Here is a 27,998-nt window from a genome sequence, read left to right as displayed (position 1 = left end):
TTTAATTTGTGCAAAATACTGTTTAAAAAAATCAATCATAAGTGTTTTGAGTTACACAGTGGAATAGAATTGTGGCTTTGTAAAACAGTGCAAGGTTTACAGACTTTCCATCACTATAAAAGACAATTTCCCTAATTTTCCCACTGTTGTCACATTAGTCGTTGTTCTAAGTCAAGCGAATGGGGTGCCTCTAAGCATCATGACAGCAAAAATGTACCAATTAAACTGAATCTCTGGAGAGACTGAGAGAAGTTCAGAAATTTGCCCAAAATGAAGAGAGTATATTTCTTCTCGTCTCACATCTGCTTAAGTCTTTACAGGCTTAAAGAAGAGAAAGGGGCATGTTTGCTCCAGATAACTTCCAGATGAACCTTCCCTCTGTGACAACATTAGCTAAAATGAGTAATTAAAAGCTCCTGACGAACACGACAGGCTTCCGAGTCCACCGACTCCATTTGCTCGTATTCTTCTTCCGACTGTTCCATGTGTCCTGCGGCTGGTGCAGACCACACGTCCAGCCCATGTTGCAGGGAGATGTTATGAAGCACGCAGCAGGCCAGAATGATGTGGCTGGACTTCTCTGGAGAATACTGCAGGGTGCCTTTGGAGCCATCGAGGCAGCGGAACCGCGACCGAATGGTTCTGAACGTGCGCTCAATGACGTTGTGAGTGGCGGAATGGGCCATGTTGTAGCGGTACTCTGCAGGCGTCTCGGGAATGTGCAGAGGGGTCAGCAACCACGTCCGGAGCAAGAAGGAGCTGTCACCTGCGAGCAGTGGAAAGGAGCAGGACAGCTTACACACCTACAGTTAGCCACAGATTTCAGCCTGGTTTACTCGTACAGCAGATACAGAATAAGTTCTTCCTCTGGCTAAAAGAGAAGGCATGGAAGAAGTAACTCTGGTTTACAAATGTGAAAAAGTAAAGGCATTCAGTTTTACACAGGAACATTTCCTACAGAAGAGTTTTAAGGGAATTAAACTGCTGCATGAAACAGGGGAAAACAGTTGGACTAGGGCAGTACCTAGAATCAAAAATTACGTAATTCAGCATGGAAAGGTGTGGAACACTGAAAGAAAGCTATGAACAGAATGAATGAGGATTAATACATACAGTAATCAGACTGTGTAAAACACAGATTAGAATTTACTGTTCTAAGCTTCCAAGATAAGGGCTGTCCAAACTGAGTCATTAATCTCAAAGCAATTTGCAGGAAAGCAATTGAAAGTAAACATATGACTCGTGCCCAGAGTAAGGAGACAATATATAATTGACTTTCTACTGAAAACAAGGATGAAAAGTTGACTTACCCAGTAGCCAGCCATCTTTATGTAGCTCGGTTTCAAACTGGCTTGTGAGGGCTGCCTGCTCTAACACCGCGCAGTCAGACAGGCTGCCTGGCCAGTGCGTTTCAGCACTAAGGAGGACTCCTCTGGAATCACACACCATGAGGCAGTTCAGGGAATGCAGACCCTTTCGGTTCACATAGGACAGGTCCTCAGCATTTGGCGCTTTGATAGCCACGTGGGTGCAGTCAACCACCCCCAGCACTCCCGGCATTCCTGCCAGCCCATAAAAGTCATCCTTCAGGGTCTGTACAGTAGCTTCATCTTTAGGAAAGTGAATGAACTGTGAGGCTCTTTCCACCAGTGCCTCGGTTACATTGGCAACACAGCGGCTCATCGAGGCTTGGCTAATGCCAATAGCATCCCCCATGCGAGTCTGGAAGGAGCCAGAGGTATAGAAACCCAGCGCAGCAAGGATTTGCGTCTCTGGACTGATGGCCCTGGACCGCTGTGTAGGGCGTGAGAGAGTGGCTCCCAGGAGATCCACCAGGTAGCAAATGAACTGTCGGGGAAAGCCGTATGTGGACACTAGATACTCATCCGTGACATCCTCCAGCTTGAAGCGATCCAAAGTCCTGTGTCCGCGGCCGTAGAGCAAGAGGTCGCAGTCAAGAACCGCGATAGGTACGGCCATGGCTGACGGCCTGGGGCTCCTCTCTGACAGGGCTTTCTCAGAGGCTTCACCTGCATAAAGCAAAAGAGGATACTCAGAACAGTTGTTACTGGTGAGCTTTTCAGACTCCGTTACCATTTTCCTTTCAGTCTGATCATCCAACAAAGCTTTTAACTTTTCTTTTTCTGCTTTTAAATACACGGGCAGCCAGGTGGGCTCACCGCGGAGCCGACAACTCTGCCTGGCGCTGACAGAAATTTACCTCCCGTGGCGGAGAGGGAGCTGGAGCCGTCCCCAGTCACCCTCGCCGGGGCACGGCAGACACGAGCGGCGGGCAGCCCGGCGGGCGGGCTCGCAGCCCCGGCGGGCGCTGCCCTTGCCGGGCGCCCCGGACCCCACGGGCCGCCCGACCTCCGCCGGAGTCGTCCCGCCCCTTACCGGCCCCGCGGCCGCTCCCAGGCGGTCCCCGCCGGCCCAGCCCCACATTCGCGGCGATAGATTCGCCACGGGCAAGGGGCTACCGGCGGGAGCGGCGCCGGGCGCTGCCCCGCTTTTCCAGGCCAGGCGATCTCCTGCCGCACCGGACTGCGGGCTCAGCGCGCCGCGGACGGGCGGGGAGCGGCGACTGCGCGTGGAAAGTGCCGCTGCGGACGCTCAGGCACCTCCCTTCTTCCCTCCCTTCCTCCTTCCTTCCTTCCCCCCCCGCGCCCGCAGCGGATGAAAACAAACAGCGGCGATGGCGACGGCGATGGCGGTGGCGCGGCACAGCCCGCGGCTCTGAGGGCAGCGGCAGCCCCGGCCCGGCCCCCGCCGCCGGCCGCGCGCCCCCGCCGGCGCTGACACTCGCGGCGAGACCCCCGGGCCGGGAACGAGGAGGAGGAGGGACGCCGGCCGGAGCCCCGGAGCGACTTCGGGGCTTGAAGGCGGCGGTCGCGGCCCCGGGGCTGCGGGGCTCTCCCCGTGCCCGGTCGGGGCGCGGAGGAGGCGCCGGGGCGCGGCGGCGGAGCGGGCCCCGCACGGGATGAGCCGCCGCGCCGCCAGCATTGCCGGCCCCGCGCAGGTACCGCGGGCCCCCGCAGGGCAGGGCTGGGAGCTCCGCGGGCCTGCGGGAGGCCCTTCCAGGGGAGGGGGCTGTGACGTGGGTCTTAAACCTTTGGCTACGGCTTCGCGTCTCCGTTTTATTTTGCTTCGCTGGTCGCGGGAGTCGGTTCCCGACAGCCGCGTGTCGGCAGCGATTCGTTTTCCTAACGACTGGTGGCTGTCAGTGGAGCCTGGAAAAGATGGGGCCTGCTGTAATCTCAGCAGGTGGTCATTTAAAATCAAAATGCTTCGCAGCCTGTCGGAAATAGACCCTACGCTCGATTATATAGTCTTGTATGGTCTTCCTGTGAGATGCGAGTTTGTGGTATGCTGGGAAAGAGCAGAGGTTTACAGGTGGTCCTGTCTTTCTTTCCTGTGGGAGTTGTGGCTCTTGGGGGCACAGTCAGAGTCGTTCCCGTGGATTCGCTGGGAGCAGAGATGCCTTCCATGTCAATGAACGGGTAGAAAAGGGACTCTTTGGACTAAGCCTACAAACTGCCTACTTACAAATCCCAAAAGCGACGTGACTAGGCACATACCAAGGGAGAAAAACACAGCAAATTACTGCCTTAGCTGAAAATTAGTTGGCTGTCCAAATAAAGTTTGGAGCATCTCCAAATTATTGTAGGAGTGGCCTGACCTGGAGAACCCTTCCTTCTTGGGCAAGAAATAAGTCTTTCAGATGAGCCAGGCTATCTGTAGATGTCCAGAAGGATTGTACAGGATCACTTTATTTTGCTTTAATGGTATTGTATAATCTTAACATTTCTGAACGTGTGTTCATACTGTAGTTGAGAGGTGGTGATTGTGTTGGTGATTATAGTGCAGGGTATGTAGAAGCAGATTCTGGTTCAGTCTGTATACTTTGGCTTGACAAACAAACTGAGAGGATGGACCTTTGGACTGATACCATTTTTAGACCTTAGGGAAGTACAGAATGTAACTGCTGGTCAACAGGAATTACTTAATTTTGTTTCTAAGTCAGTGGAGCTGGCAGTGCTGGCTTTAGTAAGGTGTTTACTAAACTGTGGAGTCATTTATTGGTTATAAAGTGAATCTGTTTCCTGATCAGAAGGAAAAATTACCTCTTGATCAGTCAAAACCTGAACATATAGTGAACTACAGAGCCTTTGATTACATCAGAATGTTTGTATTATGTGAAAGTTTTTCTGCTAGAATTTAATCTTCTCTTAAAAAAAATCCATAAACTTTAAAGAATGAGAGTGTCACACTTTAAAACTTAGAACTGTTTGCTACTTCTCCCTAGGTTTCTGACTAATCTGCTAAGAAGGCAAAATGGAGATTAATTTTAAGTAATTGTTGGATACTGGACTTTGACTTGTAGGCCCAGTCTTGGAAAAGAGCACTGTGTTTATGAAGATCTTTTTATAGTTGCTTATTAGTGAGCTCAAAACACCTGCTTGCAGTGAAGCTTCTTGTTCATTGAAGGGAGGATGTGTTCTAGCCACTCTTAAAAGCTTCAGAAACTTCCATGTGCTTCTTGTGTACTGCATGATTGAACAAGGCTTTTCTAAACTTCTCATAGGACATTCTTGGAGATTGGATTTGGTCCTGTATTAAAAAAGAAATTCTGGAAGAGTGGTACGGGCAGGGAGTGCAGTCTGGGGCGCACAGTCCGGGAGCTGGCAGCAAACGTCTGGGATGAGAGCTGTCCACAGCCCTCTCCTTACAGCTACACCCACTCTGGTTTCTTCCCTCTTGTCTTTTCAATTTCACTCTGGCTTAAGAACCATGAGTAATTCTTTTGCATTGATGAATGTCTGGTTGAAAAGAAAGCAAGATAACTTTAAGTTATAGCCACCATGGCTCAGAGAGAAATACAGGAGATGATGGAAGCAGCCTCTATATGCTTTCCCCAGCAGCAATAATGCCTGGTGTGCGTCAGATGCTTCTGCTTCTTTCCTGTCTCTGTAGGTGTCAGAGAGATGTACTCAATTCCCCTGCGTGGAACACGTAGTGTATTGCCGGTGATCCCAGGTGTTCCGTGCAGGTGTCTGCCGGCAGCGGGCTGCCCTCGGCTGGGAGCACGGGGCACGGCTGGGAGCACGGGGCCTGTCGCTGTAGTTCCTCTCGGCTCTGCCGAGGCATTAAGGGGAGGGCTCTTGCAGTTCCTTGCATCATGAGAACAGCGCCATCACCTTATGCTGATGTGTCCTTCTCCTCAGAGAAGGAGGGTATAAATAGCAGTAGAGCATGTAAAGCACAATGCTTAGATGGTAAACTGTTGGATAAAATCTGTCTCAGCCTTGGGAGAAGGAATAAAGATTTAGTCAAAAGAGCCACATGTGGCAATTCTCCTTTGCTGTTTCTGATGTTTCTGTTCACAGTCAAGTGATGACAAAGGCATATAAATAAAAGCAATAGTATAAAAATGGGTGTTGCAGGAAGCGGGAGACAAAGCAAAAAGCCATATGGACAAGATGCTTGTTGCATCACGTGCTGGCGAATATATCAGTTTACTTAAGGGATTACCTGATTGAGGGCAAATCAGTCATCTGTATTCTAACCTAGACCAAAGGTTATTTCCTTCTAGTTGTTATTCAGTGTGAAATGAGCCAGTGTTATCCTTGAGTTAAGCATAGGCCTGTGCAGTAGCACTTAACAAGGAGCTGTGCTGGCATTGCAACCTACTGCACATGAGAAGTTGATTGAGTTTGGTGGAACTAAGTTTAAAGAATTTCCTTCCTGTTCAGGTCAACTGTGGCAGCTAACCTGAGAGTACCAAAGAATTTTTATAAATAAAAAGTTTGCTGTAATTCTAGCTCCATCTTAACTCTTCTGATTCTAAAGGTGAATACTGTTGTAAGTCTTAGAAGGTCTCAGGCAATCACCAGAGGCTCTCCTACAAAAATAGGAGATGAGAGCCCTTAGACATTTCAGGAGCTGAGTTCTAAAGTCCCAGTTTTCCCATGAAATTATTTATTCCTTTCCAGGAAACCTTGCCTGATACTTTCTGCTCCACTTTGGACTCTGGTGGGTTAACTGTTGCTGGCATTTGGAGCTTGAGAGGTAACAGTATGAATCTCCAAATGGTTGATGAATGTTACAGGTAGTTTCAGATCTTCCAGGAAGAATCCCAGTTCTGCTGCAGCAGGACAGAACCATGAGGCTCTCATTTTATGAACCCTCTGGCGGTTAACCCCTCTAGAGATATTTGGGTCATTAGAACAAATTCCTGTACTGCACATGCAGTCATGCTGATGATCATCTTTGTTCCCTTTCCTAACAGACCAGTGAGCCTAACACCTTCCATCAGTCCCCAAGTACCTTGAAGTAGTTGATATCAGAAGTTTTTTACAGCCTCAAAAGGCAAATGTGGGTGCTTTACTTGACAGCTCTCCCACAATATCAGGATATATACTTCCTTGCATCTTTTTGCAGGGGTCACATACAAGTTTCCACATTAAAAGCCAGTATGACTTTTTTTTTTTTCCTAGTATTTAAATGTCAGCATTCTCTTAGCTGAAAAAAACCCATTTTTTTATGCAGTATTTTATTGCCTATATCAGCCAGGTTTGTCAAAGATTTCAGATCTCCTCAGCCCTTACAGTGCTGTACTTATTTTAGTCAAAATAATAATAACAGGTTGTTCTTGCCTGGGGTTTTGTTTGTTTGGGGGGATTTGTGTTTGGTTTGTTTGGTTTTTTTTGTAGTGGTACATGTCTGCACTAAAGAGTTGGGTTTTTTAACATTTGAGTACCGCATCAAACACTTTAAATGCTGACTTCCTTTTGCGCCCTCCACAGTGGAAAGGGTCTGTAATCTGTCTAGTGAGGTAAATGCAGGGAAAGAAGGCATAACAGTTTTAATGAGGAGGTTAAAATATCCAAAGGATAATTTGAAAATGCATCTGATATTGAATCACTTGTGTTGTTAGTTCTCAATTTAAATTATATTTTGTAATGAGAACAGTACAGCTTAAGGAGATGTGGTATGAATGTAGCCTAGGAACTTTCAATTACATGGTATGTCCAGCTTTCTTTTTATAGAGTCATTCAGAAAGCAGCACTGTTCTCTATAAGGTGCTCTGTAAATTGCAGTACTCTTATCTTGCAGCCCTTTTTGATTGATGCTCCTAAAGCATTGGGCTTTACTTTCACTAAGTGCAATATTTTAAATAGGAGTACTGCATGTGCATGGTCATGAAAGATTCTGTCTTTTCTGTGTGAACAGGGCTATTGGCCCTTTTGCCCTGCAAGCTTTAATTTGCATAAATAGCATACCTTGCTGTAAGTTCAGTCTCTGCTTAATGATTGAACACCGAATAACGTTGTGCACAGCAGCTGCTCGTGCTCCCTGACCTCAGCTCGCCGGCATTCCTGCGCGGAGCAGCGCGTTCCGTAAGTACGGGATGTCTGACAAGCTGCTTCAGGCTGATTAGCTGTCTCGAAACTGCAACGGGGGTAAGAGTGAATTAATGCTTTGAAGGCTTACAAGCAAATACTACAAAGCATGCTGCTAATTAAGGCCTTCCTCCCCAATGGTCCCTATATGATTATTAACTTATGTATGAAGAGACTGAGGGACAGAAGAATTGTGATTTATCCCAGGCCATGTGACATGATGGTGACAAAAATAGGATTAGTGCCTTGCCCTGCCCTGCCTCAGATGCTGTGCAAGTTCATTGTGTTCCTAGAAACAACTGTATTTTGAAAAACAAGGCAGTGTCAATGTGAAAGCTAAGTATTTATTATCAGAGCTTCCAAGAGAAGTGAACAGAGGATTTTGGTATATTTCTTGACCAAAAAAAATTTGTCTTTTCAGTTGGTTGTAGCTGTATAGTTTTACTTCAAGTACTATTTATTGAAAGTAAAGAAGCAGTGTAGCCTGTTCCAGCAATGGTTTATTATATAGATTTCTGCTGAAATAGCACTGAAATACTGTTCTAAGAATTTCAGGCTCAAGAAAACAATTTGGCTTGGTTTTGACCAGTGCTGATAGGTGAAGATGTATTATTTTTGAAGCAGAGACCTCCATGTCTGATGGTTAGCTTGCCACAGAATGCAGTCATTGTGGTATTGGGGTGTTCTGTTTTTTTTGTTAATTTGTTTTGCTTTTTTAAATTAAGCTAGCAAAATTGTAGGACTTGTACTGGGTTTTAACTCTGAGCCTTCTTTGGTTTTTTACATTTTTTTGATCTTTGCACTGACCAGATAAACTATCAATGTGCATTTATACTTATAGCACACTCACATCCCAAAGTTTTTAGTATGTTCAGATTTTGACAGGTAGAGTGCTTTGGTATTTATGGCCTCTAATGGCAAAAATATTTTGAAATCTAAACAGAAAGCTGGAAGAAGACTTCATTCCCAGACCTGTGCTATATTTCAGATTGCCATATGCAATGGACACTGATCTCAGTTCCCAGGACAGGAAGGACCTGGACAAGTTCATCAAATTTTTTGCTTTAAAGGTAATTTTTCTTCTTTGGACAAATGCCTCTTCTTCCTTGTTTAAAAATGGCACAAAACAAATGATGTACTTGATGTGGCTAGAGTAACAAGATTGAGGTTTGGGTTTGTTGTTTTTTTTTGTTTTGTTTTGCTGAAGAACAAAGCAAGATGCCACAAAACAAATGACGTACTTGGTGTGGCTAGAGTAACAAGACTGAGGTTTGGGTTTGTTGTTTTTTTGTTTTGTTTTGCTGAAGAACAAAGCAAGAAGAGCTGATGCCAAATTTAAGAGATTCCTGAGAACAACTAGAAAAACATATTTTCCCTTTTTTCTACCCTCAAATCCTCTTCCATCTCCTGAAACACTCTGCTTTAGAATCAGCCGTAGGCACTTCACACCTCTGTCAGCTTTGGGTTTCTAGCACCAGCTGTTAGGTAGTTTATCTGCTGGACTCCACTCTTTCAGCCTATCATAGGCACTTCATACCTCTGTCAGCTTTGGGTTTCTAGCAGCACGTCTAACTACCAGCTGTTAGGTAGTTTATCTGCTGGACTCCACTCTTTCAGCCTATCTGAAGTTTTATATTGCATCCAAAAACAATAATACCAGAATGGTTTTTTGAATGATGTTGATATGTAATTATAAAATTTAGCCTCACTTCACATGTAGGTGCAAGTAGATAGTCTGACAATGGCTTTGGCCTAAATGTACAGATTCATTTGGCTTTAGTTTAGTTGTCCAGGCCGGGGATATTTTTGTAATTTTTTCTGAATTTTCTGTTGAAAACTGGAAATCCTGATTGCAAAATTGACTTTGTCTCTTAATATTGTTGCAGAGAAAGGTCAGTCTAAAATTATTTTCTTTCTGAAATAATTTGCCTGTTACATGTAATAATTTAAATTGTTTAGAACTGAAAAACATTGTAGCAAACTCTACTTCTCTACATCCTGGTCAGCCCTTTCATCTTTTTCACTCGGAGCCTGTGTAGCTCAGGCTCTGAACTGAGGTTCAGAACTGGTGCTGAGCCCAGAACATTACTAAGTATCCTTTTCTTTCTATTCCAGACAGTACAAGTAATTGTCCAGGCCCGACTTGGAGAGAAAATCTGTACCCGCTCCTCATCCTCCCCAACAGGTTCTGACTGGGTAAGGTTGTATTTTTAAAGCAACTCCATAACTCTGTGTGTGTGTGTGTGTGCTGAGAACACCACGTGATTATGACAGTCTTGTGCAGACCATAATAATTATTCATAGAGTACTATATTTAGTTATGTTCATTGGTGATGTTGTGGGAGGTTGGTGGTTGTTGTTCACATGCAACAAATCACTCTGGGCTCTTACAGGCTGATGAGGGGAAAGAGAAATGGTGCCTTTCAGCAGCTCCTGCCAGCTAAGGCACATTTCCAAGATCTGCTTGGGGGTGGGGTGATGAGTTCTTATCTGTCAGAAGTTTGCTACTCTGCAATTCAGGACATATTAGTAATGGGCTTTATTAAAATTAAAAGACTCAAGATACTCTGTGGGTGAAGATAGGACCGAGGGAAAAGGAGCATATTTTTTATAGCAGGATGAAGAAAAACATTTGAATTAGCAGCCAAGGGAATCTTTGTAAATATGAAAAGCTTGGACCCAGCTGGGAATTTTCTGTTTCATAAATATTTCAGTGGACACTGACCTAGTGTGTTATGTATGGGTCTGTGAGCCTGTCTGAAATGTACCATCAGGCAGTTTTTCAAAGAAATAAAAAAATGGAACCATCTCTTTGATTCTGCAGTTCAATTTGGCAATCAAAGATATACCAGAGGTTACTCATGAAGCAAAGAAAGCCCTGGCAGGACAGCTGCCCGCTGTTGGACGGTCTATGTGTGTGGAGATTTCTCTCAAAACCTCAGAGGTGAGAACTGAGTCAAAACAGATGCCCTATTTTTGTTTGTGGGCTTTTTTGCCTGAATCTTAAGTCAACTACCAGAGCTCCTGCCCTTTAATGCAAGATGATGTGAGACTGTCTCAATTTTATTAAATTAGGTGATGTGGTAATGAAAATAAATGTGTTGTTTAACAGAAGCATTTCACTGCAAAAATCTGAGGCCAAACACGCAAATGACTCAGCAGAAAAATCTAAATTTTTTAAGAAAGTAATTTTAAGAAAATCAAATTCTTAAATTCTCAAATTTTAAAAAACTAATTTCTTAGCCCATGAAGAACTTAGGCATTCTGAAGAAGAAATTCCCTCAGGTGACATAATTGTGCAAGGACACTTCCAGTGCACCTTTTTTATCATTGCATCACAAGAAAATGGGAGCCAGGAGACAAATCATTGAGAGGTGTGGCCATTGCTGATCACTAATGAGATTTGAAAAGGTCTGTGTTCTGAAATGAGCCTTTGTTTGCCATCTTTTCTCTGATCCAGGGAGACTCCATGGAGCTGGAAATTTGGTGTCTCGAAATGAATGAAAAGTAAGTGCATTCTTTGTTTGTAGCTCTTAGCTGATGCAGTGATCCATGCTGATCAGTGGTGATCAACGGTGATGGCTGCATGGCATTTTTCAGCAATTTCTTCTACAGCAGGTGACTAGGTTGTAGCAAGACTTAGCTGGTTGGTCAGTACAGGTAGCCACACTAGGGCTTTATTTATCATTTTGGCAATAAAGTTAAACAACTGGCCCAGAGTAATTTTTATTTTAAATAAAATAATCAAAAGCAACTGCAAACCAAAACAAACAAGAACCCCAAACCCAGGCAACTTAGTTGTGGACAAAAGACTAATTTTTTTCCTTTGTGTTCTCTAGGTGTGACAAAGAAATCAAAGTTTCATACACTGTATACAACAGGCTGTCTCTACTGCTGAAGTCTTTGCTTGCTATAACCAGAGTAACTCCAGCCTACAGACTCTCTAGGAAACAAGGCCATGAATATGTAATATTGTACAGGTAAAGCAAAAATTTCCCATTTGAAATGCAAACAGGAGAGACTCTAGACTTGCACAGTGTAGCTGCAAATGTAGTTAAAAAGGGATGAGTAATAATAAAATCAAATTATTTGTACAGAAATACTACTCATCAGTGACAGAAGAAAACCTTGCTCTATGTATGTATCAACTTACAGCCTTCACTTGAGCCATTGAAAGAAAAGCTAAGCACAGGCTGTGAAGTGTTAGCCTACCATGTTAGGAAGAGTAAAGAAAAAATTCTACATGCAATCCCTGATAGATTGCTTACTAGCATCCAGTTGTTTGGTGTCTGGCTTGATAAATGCCTCTCTGCATTGCACATAACTGCAATGTATACTTTTGCAGCATAGATTCAGACTCTCTCCTGTTATCCCATTTTAAAGATGCATCCTCAACTCCAATTCCTGTAGCTTTTGCATTTTACTCATCCAAATACTGGATTCCACTCTGTTTAGCCTGTGAGACTGACTGGCTTGTGGTTCATAGTTGTCTTCCAGACCCTGTTTTTGGCTTTGAGAAAAGTCTTTGACATGTTTGCACAGCTAATTTATATGATTATAAATTTCAGGTTTGTTATCATTTGCACAGCTGAGAACTCAAAAAGAAATTCCAGCCATTTTCTCATTTTTGCCTCCATTGCTGACTTGGCATGTAGTTAAGAGCAAATCTCTTTACAGCACAGTTAATCTTTTATGTTGTGTGATGAGCATCAGCTTCTAGACTCAGACCTATATGTGGAGTTTGTATCAATTCACATTTTTGCTCTGAACTGTAGACTTAACCACAGAGGCTTAAAAAAATTAAAGAGAAGTTTCTGATTGGACTACTATTTTCTCTTTCTCCTTATTTTTACATGATCTGTTCTTCTTCTGGAGCAGCTGTAAGGTTTTTTGAGATGGGCATTCCAGCCATTTATTTTGGGCTTTTTTTTTTTTTCCTGAAGAAGAAAAGTAGTTCCAGCCTTCCAACTGCCAGAATTAAATAAGGAATAAGGATATGTATAGCATTATGCCCCTACTGGATCTAACAGCTTTTCTTTTTCTTTTTCCTTCAGGATTTATTTTGGTGAAGTCCAGCTGAGTGGCTTGGGAGAAGGTATGATTAGACCACACACAAACAAGAGCAGAACTGTGTTTCATTCTGACTGCCTTTTGGTTACTATTCCCAAATACCATAAGGAAAATGAGTCTGAGGCTTACATATGCTTTTTGTCTGGCTCTGCCAGAGCAGCCTTGTGTCACAAGGTGACAAGTATAATGGTGGTACTTGGACAAAGTCTCAGGTGACTGCCATTTTGACTCTACTGATACGGAACTGAAATAAGAATATGGAATTATGTTGATAAGGGGCAGGACTGGTAAAGGAGGTCATGATCTACTGAGGAACAAGAAGCACTTTAGAACAGTATTTTAGACCAAGAAGCCAGGAAGCAACATCAGAAGTCAAGCAGGTGAAGCCTACCAGCAAGGCAGCCTAGTGCTGCTGTTTTGTTATGGGTTCTATGTGTGTTTTTGAGGTTCAGATTGCAAGACAGAATGGTTAGGCTACTGAAATACGATAATGTAAGCTCAGAATAAAAAAGTATGGCACATAAATAATCAGTGAAAGTGATAATTATTCCTTAACTTTACAGGTTTCCAGACAGTCCGTGTTGGGACAGTGGGTACCCCAGTGGGCACCATCACTTTGTCTTGTGCCTACAGAATCAACCTTGCTTTCATGTCAACCAGGTGAGAAAATGTGATCGTGCCAGAAACTGTTTTACAATAATTTACTGTTAAACCCCTCATATTCTGAGTGCGCAAATCTTTCCCTTCTGCTTATCCTTTCCTGCTGAGATTCTCTTTCATGAAGAACTCTCTCTCTCACTTAAGCCTTGCAGCAAGGGGAGTATTTGGGTAGCCCTGAGCCAGGCTCTAGAACTCCAAATTGTTGATGCATGCCTGGAGGACTAAATTGTAAAGATGCTCTGGTCCCATTAATAGATACAAGGGTTTTCTGTGAGGGCTCCACAAATTGGGAAGAGTAGAGAGAAAAAGCCAGTAACACCATTGCTTGTTGCCTTGCAGGCAGTTTGAGAGGACCCCTCCTATCATGGGGATTATAATTGATCACTTTGTGGACCGTCCCTATCCCAGCTCTTCACCCATGCATCCCTGCAATTACAGGTGAGGAAATACTGAGTTGAAGTCATGGGCCATGGTAAAGGCATCCATTATGCCCAAATACAGAGCCTTTTCCACTATTTGTTGACAGCATGGGAAGGGACACTGGAGAATTAGTGTCAGTCATATTGGCATAGTTAAAGATGTGATGAAATGTGACATTTTTCTCCTCACACTGAGATGGCTGAGTGCAGCAAGCCCCAGTATTTTCCCAAATTCTTCACAGAAGCACTTGGACACAAAGGATGTTTAATCTTGGCTGCCTTCAGGAATTTGAAAGTGTAATGGTTAATCCTGATGCAGAACTACATGTCTAGATGCATGCATCCCTGGATATTTCCACTGGGGGAAGAGCAGTTTAATTTCTCTTTGGAAATGAGAGGTTTGCCTTCTCTAAAATGATTGTGAGGGCATTCAGATTTGGACCAGTGGTGATTGACAATGGTTGTGTAAACACCAAAGCCAGTAGCACTAGCTGGTATAACAAAAGCTTTAGTTAGAAACACCTGTTGTTTTGCATGGGGTAGAAGACAAACATCTGAGGAAAACTGACGTTTTCCCACTTTGTTTTCCTCAGATCTGGCAAGCAGATGAGAGCCCTTCATAATTCTCCTTTCAGCTACACCCAAATACTCTCAACCTCCCTGCAGTGTTTGTCCCAGTGTGTTTTACTATTTGTTTGTTTTAAGGAATATTTCCGGTTAGAAACTTGTCTTTTCTTGCTGCTTTAGAGCTGGTGAGGACAATGGTGCAGTATACCCCTCAGTAGAAGATTCCCAAGAAGTGTGTACCACATCTTTTTCCACCTCTCCTCCATCTCAGGTAAGAGAAACCAGGCTCTTTTTACTTTTAGATAGAAAAATTGCTGTAAGAATAGTTTGCATATTCCTACATCAGCTATTGTGCAAACAGAAATCCTCCTGCTACTAATTAAAATTTAATGTGTGGCATTACACTCTTGAGTAAAATCTATCAAAATTAGATACTAATTTCAACAAAATTCCAGGGGCCTAGAAAGATTGAATTACTGAGAAGGATTAAAAGAGCCTATTCCTCTAGCTAGGTTGAGGTGTGCTTGAAGAGGACAGCAGTGTACTTACACATTTGCATACCAATAGTACAAGAGGAGGAATTCAAGACATTGATGCCAGGCAGCCTAAGTAGGAGTTACAGACTGACATTGAGAAAGAAGCACTGAAATTCCAGGAAAATGCTAGATAAAGAGAGAAAAAAGACAAAAGCTGTATTTATTGGACCATCTAAAATTAGTTGGGGCAGCAGGAATAAGTATTGGCAAAAAAATTACCCATGCAAATTTAATTTAAGTTTCCATTTTAAAATAAATAGATAATGGTTTCCTTTTGAGTATAAAACCCCAGAAATTCCCAAGTTCTTTTACTGTCTTACGTATCTGACTCCACAGTTCTGTATTTTGAAGATGGAGTTGCAGTTGTCCAGTTGCTTTAAATATTCAGCATTGCCCTGCCTTGTTGTCCAGCCAAGCAGATGGCTCTACTGACCTTTAAAGACAATCTAAAGACTCTAAATCTCTTTCACTCTCAATATGAAACGTAGAATGAAGTATAACAGGAATGCTGTTCCAAACTGAAAGAATTTGCTATGGGTCTTTCTGCTGCTTCAGAGGAAATAATATGCCTGGTTTAGCAGAATGTATTCTGCTATATGAACGAGCTAGAAATGAGCTTCTCTTAGGAAGCATTTTTGTGCCAAAGTGCTTTCAGGTGACCAGGCATCAGGGAATGTTGAACTAATTAGCCAGCACTCACGGTAAGTGTGATGGAATAAAGCTTTTCTTATTCTGCAATACACAGTTCAGGAAATGAGTTTGTGGCTGAGTTGTGCCCTGTATTTTCCTAAAGTGGGGTAAATACAAAAGATTTCATAAGGAAATTTCCACTGGCTTGCTTGTGCCAGTGTTACTTAACAGTAGTAGTGTATGTAACTACATTGAAGTTGACGCTTCCCCAGGGGTCATGAAGCTTTTCTGTCGCTGAGGGGGGAAAAGCTTTATGAAACCACTTGAACCTGGAGGATTCACATTAAGTATAAGCCTGCATTCTTGCTTTTTCTGTGGCTCATAGTTGCCATATGCTTTGCCCTTATTTGTAAAGCAACTGCCAGTCTTTGTTACCACAGTTAGAATTGTAATGCTGCCTTGGCAGAGTGGACTTTAAATTAAAAGGGAAAGAAGAAGTTATTGTTTTTCTCCAGCTTTCTACATGTCCTGTCCAGGTTAATGACTAGGAAAATACTAGGAACTGTGTGACTTTGTAGGCAAATTTTATGAATCTCTACCTGCCTTCTCAGTAAAAGTGAGGCCTAACTTGTGTGATACAAGGAAATAGTTGTCACCTTCTTTGTCAGCTTCCATGTCTGTGTATGTGTGTTGTGAAGCAGCCCAAAATTCAGGAGAGTCTGGCCATGGGTAATACCCAGAAATGAAGCTGAAGCTTTCCTCAAAGTGAAAACCATTGAAAACAAGTGAAAACAGGAAAATGACTGTGAAAGGAGGTATGGGAGTGAACCAAGTTTGGATTGCCCTTTTTGCATTAGCACCCTCTTTGAGACTGTATTTCTGGCATTTTGCTTCTGTTGATGGAGTTCCCGCTTCACATCAGTGTGTTTGAATTGCACTGTAGTCTGGGTCCCCTCTATTCTAAGGGTGCAGCACAGTTAAGATAGGATCCCTCAGAAAGCTGGAGCATAGGGAGTATGGACAGATGGAGAGTGCTCAAATACAAGTAATTTGTAAATTTAAAAAAAAATAAGTACTTGACCTTTTCTGGCATCTGCTCAGCTTTCTTGCTAATTTGCTGGTATCAATTATAATTAACTGTGGAACAGAGTCTCTGGCAGTTACTTTCTGTCAGGGTACTGGAGTCTAAAATATTACCTGTGTTCAGTGGTTCACTCAGACTGAAAAACAGTCAATTATTTACAAAATGAATGTGCTTCTGGCAATACTGAGATTTCTGCTCTCTGTGTAGGTGTGGCTGCTCCAGCCAAAACCTCTTCACTAGCATTCAGTTCATCCAACTCTTCATAATTCCTCTCTGAAGTCCTTCTCTCTCTCTTTCTCTCTCCCCCCTCATTCTCTCCTTTCCTTGTTTCCTGTGTTTGTCTGTGTCTATGCACAGTGTGTTTTTACTGTCACAAAGGCACATTTTCAGACACCTCCTCCTGTGGTGACGGACACCTTGAAGGTCCCAGTGATGGGGCTGGCCTTTTCACATCAAGTGAGTTGTCAATAGAATATGCTATACATAGTCAGAATACAAGTTCTGGTATGACAAAACAAATACAGGAAAATACAAATTTGACAATGTGGAGTGTTTGCTGTGCACGGGAAAGACTGGTGAACCCACAATGAGCCAGACACTTTACTGAGACTGGCTTCTTAAATGCCTTTGCAGATGAAGATCTCCCAAAGACAGGACAAGCACCCCTAAAAACACAACAGCTGTCAAGGATTGTTAGTGAAAGACATTAGTAAGGCACAATTCTGAATGTTTTCTCTTAACAGTCAATGTCCCTAGAACCTGTATAGACATTAGAGCTCCACTCAGCTTAACTAGTCTCATGTGAATCAAAGTGCTGTTCCTCATTTTGATCCCTGTAAAGGGCATCAGCTTCGGTGCTGCTGGAGCTCACACTAAGCTCTGGAAGAAATACTCTTGAAGTCAGGCAAGTCAAAACAGGAAAGTTTTATCTAACATGACTGGGTAGATTTCTGCCTGGGATGTATAAGGAATTTCTCCTGGGTTTCACTGCTTCCAACACTTAATTCCTAAAGCAATCTCACAAGGGTTAGCTTCCCAGTTCTCTTTACCTGGCACATTTATGGGACCATGTATTCTTTCACTGAAGCTATTTGAACAGGTCTGGAAGATGAGCTGTTTTAATTTGCAATGGAAATAGGTTCAAACAGTTGATAATGAAGTTGTTTTGGGATAAAAAAATATTAAATGTTAACTCTTTAGTAAGTTCACAATGGCATTCATGTAACCCACTACACCAGTATTTGAAGCAGGCCTGTTTGGCAGAGCTTCCCTGAGACTGGATGTCAGCCATACCTTGCACAGCCTCCTCCTACATGTGTAGGAAGCCAATCTTGTTTTCCTGTCAAGGCTCAGACTTAGTCCCCTGGACTACTGTCAAGTAGTCCTCATAAGAATACGAATTCTTTAGAACAATAACCTACATTACTGATTCCAGTGAAAATCTAGCATCCTTCTGCCAGCCTGAACTGCTGTGCCTCTGACTTTTCCTGTTCCTTCTTCAGTGACTGGTGATTATTCAGGCTGTGGGGCATTCCCCCTCCCTTTCCTCTCTCCTCTCCCTTTGCCCTTGTTTTTTCTCTTCTTTCTTAGCTTTCCAGCTCTCGTCTTTCCTATCAGCCTGCTGCCCTGGGAGTTGGATCAGCTGACATGGGGTATCCTGTACTCTTTGCTGGTGGCTTGAATGCTGCACACCCTCACCAGGTACTTGTAGAGAGTAGAACCAGCGTGGCTGGTATTGCAGCCATTTGTGTCACTTGTACACCTGAGAGAGGCATTGAAACTAGTGCATGCATTGGTGTCCTGTCTGTCAGGAATGGAAAGAATGTAAAGTAAACACAGAGAAAGCACAACTTCCACAGGAGTTGGGAACTGGCTCCTCAGCATCCCTGACTTTCCTGGGGTACGGGGTCATGTGGAAAAACTACACCAAGAGAGCAGGCACCAGGCCTGTTTGCCTGCATCAGCTTGTCACTGATTCCAAACATTGCCTGTCTTACAGAGCTGCTGCCCCTGTAGCTGTCCAAGCACAGTTCTGTAGGCTAGACATAGGATACCCTGGCAGTTCATATTGACATAGTTATATTGGTTCATCAGAAAAATAAGCCAAGTTGACAGAAATCTCTTTCTGCTTGTGATATTGGTGTTGCACCAGCTTTGCTGACACAATGTTAATAAAATAAAATACTTTCAGTTGGAATGGTCTTACAGAGAGCATCGAATCCAACATCCAGTTCAGGGCTGGCCAAGTTAAAGCCTGGTATTAAGGCAATTGTCCAAATGCCTCTTAAAAACTGACAGCTTGAAGCACTGACCACCTCTCTAGGAAGAGAATACTGTTCCAGTTTTTGACCACCCTCTCTCCAAATAAATGCTTTCTAATGTCCAGTCTAAGCCTCCCCTGGTGCAGCTTCAGACAACTCCCATGCATTCTATCACTGGATCCCAGGGAGAAGAGATCAGCACCTCTGAAAGCTGTAGGGAGCCATGGGGTTGTAGCAAGAGGACATAAGGTTTTTTCTCCCCATTCCTCCCCATGAAGCAGAGGACTTAGAGACAGAGACTGTAAGACTACAGGCCTGCAGGATGAAACAGGCCTGAAGTGGAGAGTAGAGTAGAAAGGGAGTAAAAAGTGAGTTTATATTGTGATAATACGCTCCTACATGACATCACTCTAGGCTTATAGGGGCTAGAGCCCAGACATATGCCAAAACCCCCACAACTTATGCCCAGTGTGATGGAATCTACTTTGTATTGCACTGTGGTTTTGGTTTGATTTTGAGATTTCTCAATTCGACCGTTCCTTTCCCTCTCAGCTGACTGGTCCAGGCAAAGAAGGGGGAGTTCCCCCAGTTCCTAGCCAGCCAGCACATGGCACTCAAGCTGACCAAGAGAGGATGTGCACCCCACTGGATGGAGTCCATTACTCAGCAGCTACTCCTTCTAGCAGGTAGGTTGGTTTTAGATGATCCATCACTTCTGCTAACCCACTTATAAACCTGCTGAGATAAAACTTTTTGTTTCCCCTTTTAATCTATTGTTTGTAGCATAACTATTGTCATCCCTCAAATAAACTTGCAGGTTTCTCTGACTGGGGCTTTCTCCAAACAATGATCTTACCCATCTATTTAAACCTCCCAGTCTATGTAATATCCTTCTTCTGTGTAACATATCTTCTTCTATGTCAACTTTATTATCAATTTTATAATTTTTTCAATCTTTCTGCTGGTTTTGCTGATTGTAAAACAAGATGCAATAAGTTCAAAAATGAGTCTTAAATTCTCTAGAGACTTAATGTGCATTGTTACCAAAGCCAGTTGTAGTTACCATAAATCTGTTCACCATTTTAGTAAGAAACTTTAGTTACAAAGTTATTTAAAAGGAAACAATGCAGCCTCAAACTGTCCTAAATCAACTCCCTCACAGCTAATTAAATCCTTCTGGTTTTTTGATCACCATATTTATTTCTTGAGAAATCTCTCTTGGGATCACATAGTTGTGAGTCACAGAGATTTTTGGTCTGGGGAAACCAAAACTCTGTTGCAGTAGCACTTTCCTGGGTATACTTGAACAGTAACCTTCTTCAATCCCTTCCAGGTAATCCTCTTTCCATGGGACAAAACTATGTTTTTGTTTTAAAGTTGGTTTAAAAAACCAAAATAAATAGGTCATGGAACTATGTTTTTGTTTTAAAGTTTTGAACATCTGTGGTGGTAGGAAAAAAACCAAAATAAATAGGTCATGGAAGTACCTAATAGCCATGGAGTGAATTAATCATACTGGGAGTGGCTGTTGTCATGTACCAGACCTGCTGCATTTGTAAACTGAGTGACAGATATGGGAGATTTCTCACCTCCTGAGAGATCTGTGACTACTGTGTTACTGAAAAAAGAGTAGTGATGAACAGGAATTGCTGTGAACACACACAAGTTAAAAGCTCATTTCCCAGAAGAAAAGCCTATTTCAGCAACTTTACATTCAACTAAATAGTTTTTGTCCAGCTTTAAACAAAAATCTGATTCCACAAGTGTCCAATTTCCTTTTGTGCTCCTGAGGAGGAAGGTATGGTACAAAGAGAGATTTCTGTTGTCCTTCTTCCAATACTAGGAGTAAACCAAGAAAAACGAGAAGTCTCATAAAAAAAATGTTATTTATCTACCCTGTTTGTGTCAGGAGGCACTAATTACGGATTTTCCTCCCCCAGTGAGGACACAGAAACAGTATCCAATAGCAGTGAAGGAAAGTGTGGCTCCCCACATGACCTTTTGGAGACCATCTTTATCCGGAAGGTGGGAGCTTTTGTCAACAAACCCATTAACCAGGTAACAAGCAGTAGATCTTCTCAGAGAGCACCTTTCTTTTCCCATCTGTTCATACATAGAGGAGCAAAAAGCACCCCAATGCCAGGGCAACCTCAGAGACTGAGAGTGGATATTTCTGCCTGCTGCATTTCCCTACAAGGTTTTACCAAGGAGTATTTTGTTTTTCATAAAATCCTTTTGGGATGTGACAGCCATTGACTTTGATCCACTTTGCTAACACCCTATTTGAGAATAGAAGACTTGATACTCCACTTGGATGTCAAAATGATCTGCCACTACCACAGGTCCATAAACTAGGAAAGCTCCCAAGCCTCCCTTCCTTGAAGGAACATGCAGTAGATCAGTTCATCACTAGAAGCAAGCATTTAAGTTCAGCTAGGGCAGCTTAGAGATCTGCTTGGTTCGAGGGCTGCAGTTCTAGGCCTTTTGGATGAAGGAATGAGAATTGTTTCAGTTTGTAGCAGTTCATTAATCCTTGCCTATATTATACAAGATATATATAGAAGCAATCCCATCTCAGGGTATAAAGTATGTATCTGCATTAGGTCAACTGAGTATCATCTTTGGATTTCATGTCTTAAATGAGGTTGTCAGCCTCCTGCCTAACTGCTGACATGATTTTGGCTGTTTTAGCTGGCCTGACAAAGATGTTCAGTATCGTTTTCATGCCAGGTAAGCAGAGCATCTTAGTGAAATTCTGTTTGCTAAATCTCCTCAGGTGACCATGGCCAACTTAGACATTCCTTTTGCCATGTTTGCTCCCAAGAATGTTGAGCTGGAAGATAACGACCCCATGGTAAGACTCTTCCAGAGGTATATGTGCCTTCTCAGCATCCCTTATGCAAACATCCATGCTATTCTCTGCCTTGAATGCACTTTTGGTTTTGGACAAAATAACTAGTTATTTAGATTTGTTTGGTTTCAAGAAGTCTCCTGTGTTGAATCTTGGGGTCTCTAGACATGCAAATAACAGCATGTGTTTGCTGCCCCTGCTCTAATTAACGTCAATTGTCCAACCTCCTAACTGCCCCCCACTGCCAAAGCACACACAGACATGACTGTAAGATCAGTACTCACCGTCTTTGATTTCTCGGGCAGGTCAATCCTCCTGAATCCCCAGAAACGGAATCTCCTCTACAAGGCAGCTTACACTCGGAGGGCTCCAGTGGCAGCAGCACAGGGAACACCCATGATGACTTTGTTATGATCGACTTTGTAAGTGCCCTCATCAGAGCTCTTACACTGCACCTTAGGGGGGCTTCACGTGCTGGTGTGATGGCAAATGATGTCAGAGTACTTTTCAGTGGGAGTGGTAAAGACACATCAGTCACAGTACCACACTCTAGGGCATGACAGTCCCAGAACTGCAAAGACACTAGTACCAGGAATCAACAGCTACAAATGAAATACCATTTCACTTCTCTATTAACATCTGGGCTTGGCATTCTGTCTCTTAGCACCTAGAGGAGCCAGATTCCAAAGAAATGTTCTCTTCCAGTTGCTCAAGTGCTATTGTGATTTCAAGTGGTATTGGCTGTTCTTCAGTTATTTAATATGCATTATTGCAGCAACAGTTGCAATGCCAAGATGTTTACTGATAGCAGGTAATGACTTTGCCTGAGATTATAACAAAAGGGAAGCCAGTGTCTCTGGGAACTAACAGCAGTGTCTTTGATTGTAGAAACCAGCATTTTCAAAAGATGACATTCTTCCAATGGACCTGGGGACATTTTACCGTGAATTTCAGAACCCCCCTCAACTCAGCAGCCTCTCCATTGACATTGGAGCACAGTCCATGGCAGAGGATTTGGTATGGAATCCTGAAAATTCTGTTTGTGGAAATCATATGTACCTTATAATGCTCTCCCTATTTCTAGCTGGAAAAAGTATCTTTATAGAATTGCAGAATAGTTTGGGTTGGAAGGAACCTTTCAAGGTCATCTAGTCCAACCCCTCTGCAATGAGCAGGGATATCTTCAACTAAATCTGGTTGCTCAGCCCCATATAACCTGGCCATGATATTTCCATGGATGGGGCATCCACCACCTCTCTGGGCAGCCTGTTACAATTTCTCAGCAGCTTCATAAAAAATTCTCTCTTTTATCTAGTGTGAATCTACTCTCTTTCAATTTAAAACCATTTCCCCATGTCCTATCACAACAGCCTTTGCTAAAAAGTCTGTTTACATTTTTCTTAAAGGTCTCCTTTCAGTACTAAAAAAACCAAAGTAAGGTCTCCTCAGAGCATTCTCATCTTCAGGCTGAATCACCCCAAGTCTCTCAGCCTGTCTTAACAGGAAAGGCGCTCCAGCCCTCTGATCATTTTTGTGGCCCTCCTCTGGACCCACTCTAACAGGCCCCATGTCTTTCCTATACTTTACAGAACAGAGACCCTGCCCAAAGGGAGACCATCACTAATATATTCCAAGTAAATGCAGATTTGTTTCTGGTACACCTGACCCTCTAAAACCGGTGTGTTTGTCTTGAAGCTGAATGCTGCTGCAGCATGCTTGCTCTACGTCATTGAAACCCCCCAAACTAATCCTGCCCCTGGGGTGTCTCACTTGGTGGCAAACCAGGCCTGACTTTGCAGCCTGAGCAGAGTCAGAGTTCCAGTGTGGCTGGTGAGTCACATCTGGGTGAGTGCTCTGTTTGGCTCTCTGGCATTGTACCATACTGTGGAGAAAAATGAAAACCAGAGAGCAGCAAGTGACTTGATGAAGGCAGTGATGTGAGTGGGTTATTGTGCTGCAGCTGGTGGGGATTGCACAAGGTGAGGCACCAGTGCACCTCCTGTTCCTGCAGAACAAACAGACTCTGGGCAGAGTGCCTTGCTCAGGGTCACTTGCTGGCTGCTGCCAGAGGGCTCCTGCTTTTGTGCACGTAGAAAGGTGAGCCCAGAGCATTGGTGAGGGATTGCATGACTCAGATTTTTTTTACTAGTGTGTTTAACATTTTCTTCTGTCTGCTGTGAATGAGACCTGATCCACATCTTTCCTTACCTTCTAGGACTCATTACCAGAGAAGCTGGCAGTCCACGAGAAAAACGTCAAAGAATTTGATGCTTTTGTGGAAACCTTGCAGTGAAGCTGTTTCCCAGTTCTGCTGTAGCAATTCTTCCTCCTCAAGGCATCCTGGAGATGACATCAACAAATATCTCTATCGCCCCAGCTCTGCCTTTTGTTCACATTGACTAGTTCCTTCCATCAAGTGAGCTTTCTTTTTTCTCTTCAATGACAGATACAGCTCATCTGCTGATTCTCCTCAACTTTTCCACCACTTTTCCTGCTCACAGTCAGTTTTAAGACTTCAGTAGGGACACAGGAAGTCAAACTCCAGTGTATGGAAACCTACTTTCTCTTCAGTCTGTGTCTGTATGGAGGGGCTTTGTGGAAAGTTGTGATATGCTTCCTCCAAGGGTCCTATAGTGTAAGTTCCCTAGGTAGAGCTTCTTGCTAACAGACTTTTTCCTGCAGTCTCTGATCCTGTTAGAGCATAGAAAGCTTTGGCTTATTTCCACAGGGTCTGTGAGTTCAGCAAATTCAACTGTTTGAAGTCCAGGACATCCATTCCACAGAACTGGGCATTTCATCCTGACTTCAGAGTACGTGCTTGGAGCACAGGGAGAGACGTCAGCTTTGGGACCTGCATAATCCCAGTTACCTTTTTTTCCTGCTTCTAAGGAATTTGGTCTCTACACAGTGCAAGGCCCTGTGTTAGGTGGCTGATAAGCAGGAGTGAAACTACAGGAATACTTTCCTCATGTCCTTCCCAAGTGCAATGACATTCGGCCATGCTGGGTTAAAGAGTGTTGACTGTTGGCAAGCCTGCACATAGCAGCTGTGATGATGCTGAATTCATAGTCTCTGCTTCTGAAACATAACTGTAAATACTAGGAATCCTATTTCTTTAGGGTTATGTAACTAGGAGTCTTAGTCCAAGATTTTTTCCTCTAATCCTTGAAAGCCTTCCTGCTTTATGGTTAATAGATGATCTTAATAATTAAAAAATATTTATTGCTTTTAAAGAAACCTATATTTAAAAGATGTTCTGTTTTCATGTTATAGTGCGGGTCATTCTGTCCTGATCCTGCAGAGAGCAAGTGTGCCATGGAACCCTAGCCAGTGAGGCTAGTCTCTCTTTGCAGGAAAATATCCAAGATATTTATTTTCTAAGACAGACTTGATTAATATTGTACTCTGTTTTGGGGACTATGTGTCCATTACATTCAGTCAGGGCTCACTGATAGAATGAAATGCACACATCAGTGGAATGGAGTGGCAGGGACTTGGTAAAAAGCTGTTTTCTGATAGGTATGGATGAATTTGTAGTGTTCTTTGGCCATTCAGAAGGCAGCTTCTCTAAAGAAGCACATTTTTTTGGGAAGCTTATGGTACTTTTTAATCAGCTGGCTTTTTAGTAGCTGAAATTTTATTTTTGTAATAATCCAGCCACTGACAGTGTGACTGGCTGGAATTGCTCAATGGGTGATTTGGCTCTTGCATGTCTTCTGCCTCATGTAAGGATGGGAGGAGAAACAGTGACACTAAACAGAAACTTGGATAAAGTGAGTTTCCTTGTGGTTCTCTCTCCTCCTGCCCCATGTAACTAGAGTGAGCAACTGCAAGACCCCTAACTGTCCAAAACCACTTCTTTTCCCCCTTGTTTCTTTTAAGTGGAGCTATGTTGTTTGAGTACTGAGAAACCATCTTCATTTCCTCAGAGTGGCTGAGTAACCAGCTTTCTAGTTGGTGCAGTGTGGCAGCTTCTTCAGCTTAGCTCCATTCTTCATTGGAAGAGATTGCCTGCAGCTGATGGGAGAACCCCAGCTCCAGTCTGGAACACGATTTCTGTGCCACTGCTGGAGCAAGGAGCCAAATTCAGAGCAGAGCTTACTATAAGGCCAGAGCAAAGCAATGCTTTGAACTTTATGGGAATTTTTGTTGAGAGCTGTGTTGGTGGGAGCACTTCTAAAACTCCAGATAAGAGCTTCATTGAAGGAAAATTACCCACCAGAACCTCTTTATTTTACTCAATTGATTCAACTTCTTAGCAACCTCACATGGAAATTGCTTTGTCCGTGCAAAGTAAGATGCACAAACATTTAAGAAAGGTTCCAAGATCAAACATTTTGTAACAGGACTTCAGTTACATGGGCTGTAACAAATACCTGATACCCATCCACGGGCCACCTTGTTTTACAGGTGGAAAGGGTCGCAGAAGGGTGCAGGAACACAAGGAATTAATGGATCAACTGCCTGTCATCTTTGCTCAGGAAATTGGTTTGCCACTTTGTAGGAAGTAGCTCATAGACAGGTGGTTGTCAGCTTTAGTCTCTAAAGTGACACAATCTGGGCTGCAGAGCAGCAGAGATGAGGCAAGGGGCTGGTTCACACCGTATGAATAGAGAATAGTTGAGGTTAAACTTCATCTAGCCAGCACTCCTGCTGTGCTCTTCTGCTAACAAGCTGTGGAGCTGGCAGGGAGCACTGCCATTCTTGTTAATCCCACCCAGGAGGTCAGGGCTTGTACTTGTGCTCCTTTATTGATGGAGTTCCTAACGTGGCTACAGCTCTCAGATCTCATAAGGCAAAATGTCACTGTGGCACGTTTTCTTCTCTTCAGAAAGCTGGAAAATTGCCTATATAAGCTACTAGTGTTGAGCTGGATGGCCACAGCAATAAGAGATTCTCCAGGGCTGAGTTACCTGCCTCTTCTCTAGACAGTCCTCACTTTCAAAACACAGTTGCTACATCTAGGCTCTGAGTTCCCTGACCATTGCACAAATGCTCTGCTTCACTAAAGACTTAGCTGCTTCTATGGCCTGCCACAGATTGTGTTACGAAGGCTGTTTATTTTAGCAGCTCTCTGCTCAGCTCAATATTAAGGACAGTATCTATGTAGCTGCTGATTTACAGATACTTTGGGTGGAGGGGAAGGTTCCTCAAGTGTATTGTTTTGGAAAGTCTCCGGTGTACTTCAAGTATTCAAAGAATTTCCAATAAAACTTTTGTGTAAACAACACTCTCTGCATTTTTCTGTGTACCAGCAGATCTGGGACAGTTTCAGGCTCATGCTTGTTTTCGTCCAGGAAACAGGAGGATCAGTGGCCTGTCAGTGAATGCAGGACAGAGCAAGTTGCTGCCTCCATCCGAGAGGGCAAAGTGGATTGGTGCATAATAGTTGGAGAGGTCAGTGGGATCTTCCTGAGATCAACCTACTGGAAGGACAAGAGGCACAGACAGAACAGGTGCCTGGAGGTGGGAGGAACAGTGTTTGACCCTGCTGACCTCACCAGTGAATTGGGAAACTGAAATATTAATTAGTCTCCAGAGGAAAGGGGTAGGAAAAAGAGGAAAATATATGCACAGAATTTGCATTGTACATAGTTGCTACTACACACTTAAAGAAGCATAAGAATGTTTTGAGTTGACAGGAGAGATAGCAGAGACTAATAAAATATGGAAAGAATACCCAAACTTAACAGCTGTATTCTAGTATTGGTAAAAGTTAACTCTGTATAACACATAATGCCAGGTGTGGTACCAACACCTTCCCTTTAAAGGAAAGACAAGATTATAAAAATCCATGTACTAATAACGACTGCTTGATTTAAGCTTCAGTGTAAAGGGTGTCTGGTTATTATAAAAAAAGATAAAGTGAATAAAATGACAGAAATGGAGGGAAAAAAAGAACTACTCTGTGTATTAGAAGCTTCTATGAAGGGAATATTCCAGCCTGGAATACAAGGGTAACTAATAAAAGCAATCTTTTCTTAATCACATTTTCAGAAGGTAACACAGTAAACTGAGCATACTGTTGGAATCTTACAGCTACCAAGCTGTCTAGATTATATGCATGTATACGTGTGTATTTATGAGTGTCAGTTCATGAACTTCAAAAAGACATGGTGCAGTGTCAAAACTCACAGAAACCATCCTGTAGGATCTGGGGCTTACTGCAGGGCTTTCAGTATCCATTATTTACACCATGTCACCAGGAAGACAAGGGATTGGAAAAACCATCAGGAAATAAGCAAGAAAGTAAACAATCACATAAGTATGATTAACCACCAAGGTCATGAACAATTAAATACCATCACTTTGTGAGCCTACTTTATGTATTTATAAAAAATGTTCTCAGAACAGTGTCCGTAAAGTCAGGGCGCAGCTACTCATGAGAACGTGTCCAGTTGCAATGGCGTTCACGCTGCGTTCCGTACTGCCCATGGTTGCACATACCGCAGGTTCTGCCAGTGCTGCTCCCTGTCAGGGACAGATGCACCTGCTCTCCAGCTCCTCCGAGCTGATG

General features: G+C 43.2%; 2 protein-coding genes across 22 annotated transcripts; one reads left to right on the top strand and one right to left on the bottom strand.

The window, feature by feature from the left end:
• Positions 1–8: 8 nt before the first annotated feature.
• HARBI1 (harbinger transposase derived 1) lies at positions 9–1,980 on the bottom strand. The gene is made up of 2 exons (XM_041427991.1): positions 1,311–1,980; positions 9–766 (listed from the first exon to the last, which is right to left on the bottom strand). Exons 1-2 carry the CDS (start codon positions 1,978–1,980, stop codon positions 390–392), a joined length of 1,047 nt encoding a protein of 348 aa, XP_041283925.1. The 3' UTR covers positions 9–389.
• On the top strand, positions 1,857–26,709 carry ATG13 (autophagy related 13). 21 transcript variants are annotated; one of them, XM_041427812.1, is made up of 21 exons: positions 2,675–3,019; positions 5,994–6,033; positions 7,341–7,400; positions 8,392–8,473; positions 9,519–9,599; positions 10,228–10,347; positions 10,864–10,910; positions 11,243–11,383; positions 12,458–12,498; positions 13,037–13,133; positions 13,473–13,571; positions 14,300–14,390; positions 16,727–16,825; positions 17,960–18,070; positions 19,183–19,316; positions 20,571–20,688; positions 21,407–21,484; positions 21,787–21,903; positions 22,370–22,498; positions 23,071–23,115; positions 23,697–26,709. In XM_041427812.1, exons 4-21 carry the CDS (start codon positions 8,405–8,407, stop codon positions 23,772–23,774), a joined length of 1,695 nt encoding a protein of 564 aa, XP_041283746.1. In that variant the 5' UTR covers positions 2,675–3,019; positions 5,994–6,033; positions 7,341–7,400; positions 8,392–8,404; the 3' UTR covers positions 23,775–26,709. The 21 variants fall into 21 exon arrangements, with proteins under 21 accessions (XP_041283784.1, XP_041283765.1, XP_041283775.1 ...); XM_041427797.1 differs by having other exon boundaries at positions 5,994–6,069; positions 7,344–7,400; XM_041427790.1 differs by having other exon boundaries at positions 5,994–6,069.
• Positions 26,710–27,998: the final 1,289 nt, after the last annotated feature.

The sequence above is a fragment of the Onychostruthus taczanowskii genome, unplaced genomic scaffold (genome assembly GCF_017590055.1).
Source record: "Onychostruthus taczanowskii isolate IOZ18803 unplaced genomic scaffold, ASM1759005v1 scaffold1, whole genome shotgun sequence".
Classification (NCBI taxonomy): Eukaryota; Metazoa; Chordata; class Aves; order Passeriformes; family Passeridae; genus Onychostruthus; species Onychostruthus taczanowskii.
This window is presented reverse-complemented; position numbering and strand designations above follow the sequence as displayed.

Excerpts from the sequence above, each read along its gene's own strand:
- HARBI1 (XM_041427991.1), bottom strand. The coding sequence starts at position 1,980 with ATGGCCGTACCTATCGCGGTTCTTGACTGCGACCTCTTGCTCTACGGC. Across the intron at positions 767-1,310 it reads TAAAGATGGCTGGCTACTGG|GTGACAGCTCCTTCTTGCTC; the intron begins GTAAGTCAACTT and ends CACTGCTCGCAG.
- ATG13 (XM_041427850.1), top strand. The coding sequence starts at position 8,405 with ATGGACACTGATCTCAGTTCCCAGGACAGGAAGGACCTGGACAAGTTC. Across the intron at positions 13,134-13,472 it reads CTTGCTTTCATGTCAACCAG|GCAGTTTGAGAGGACCCCTC; the intron begins GTGAGAAAATGT and ends GTTGCCTTGCAG. Across the intron at positions 14,391-16,726 it reads CCACCTCTCCTCCATCTCAG|TGTGTTTTTACTGTCACAAA; the intron begins GTAAGAGAAACC and ends GTCTATGCACAG.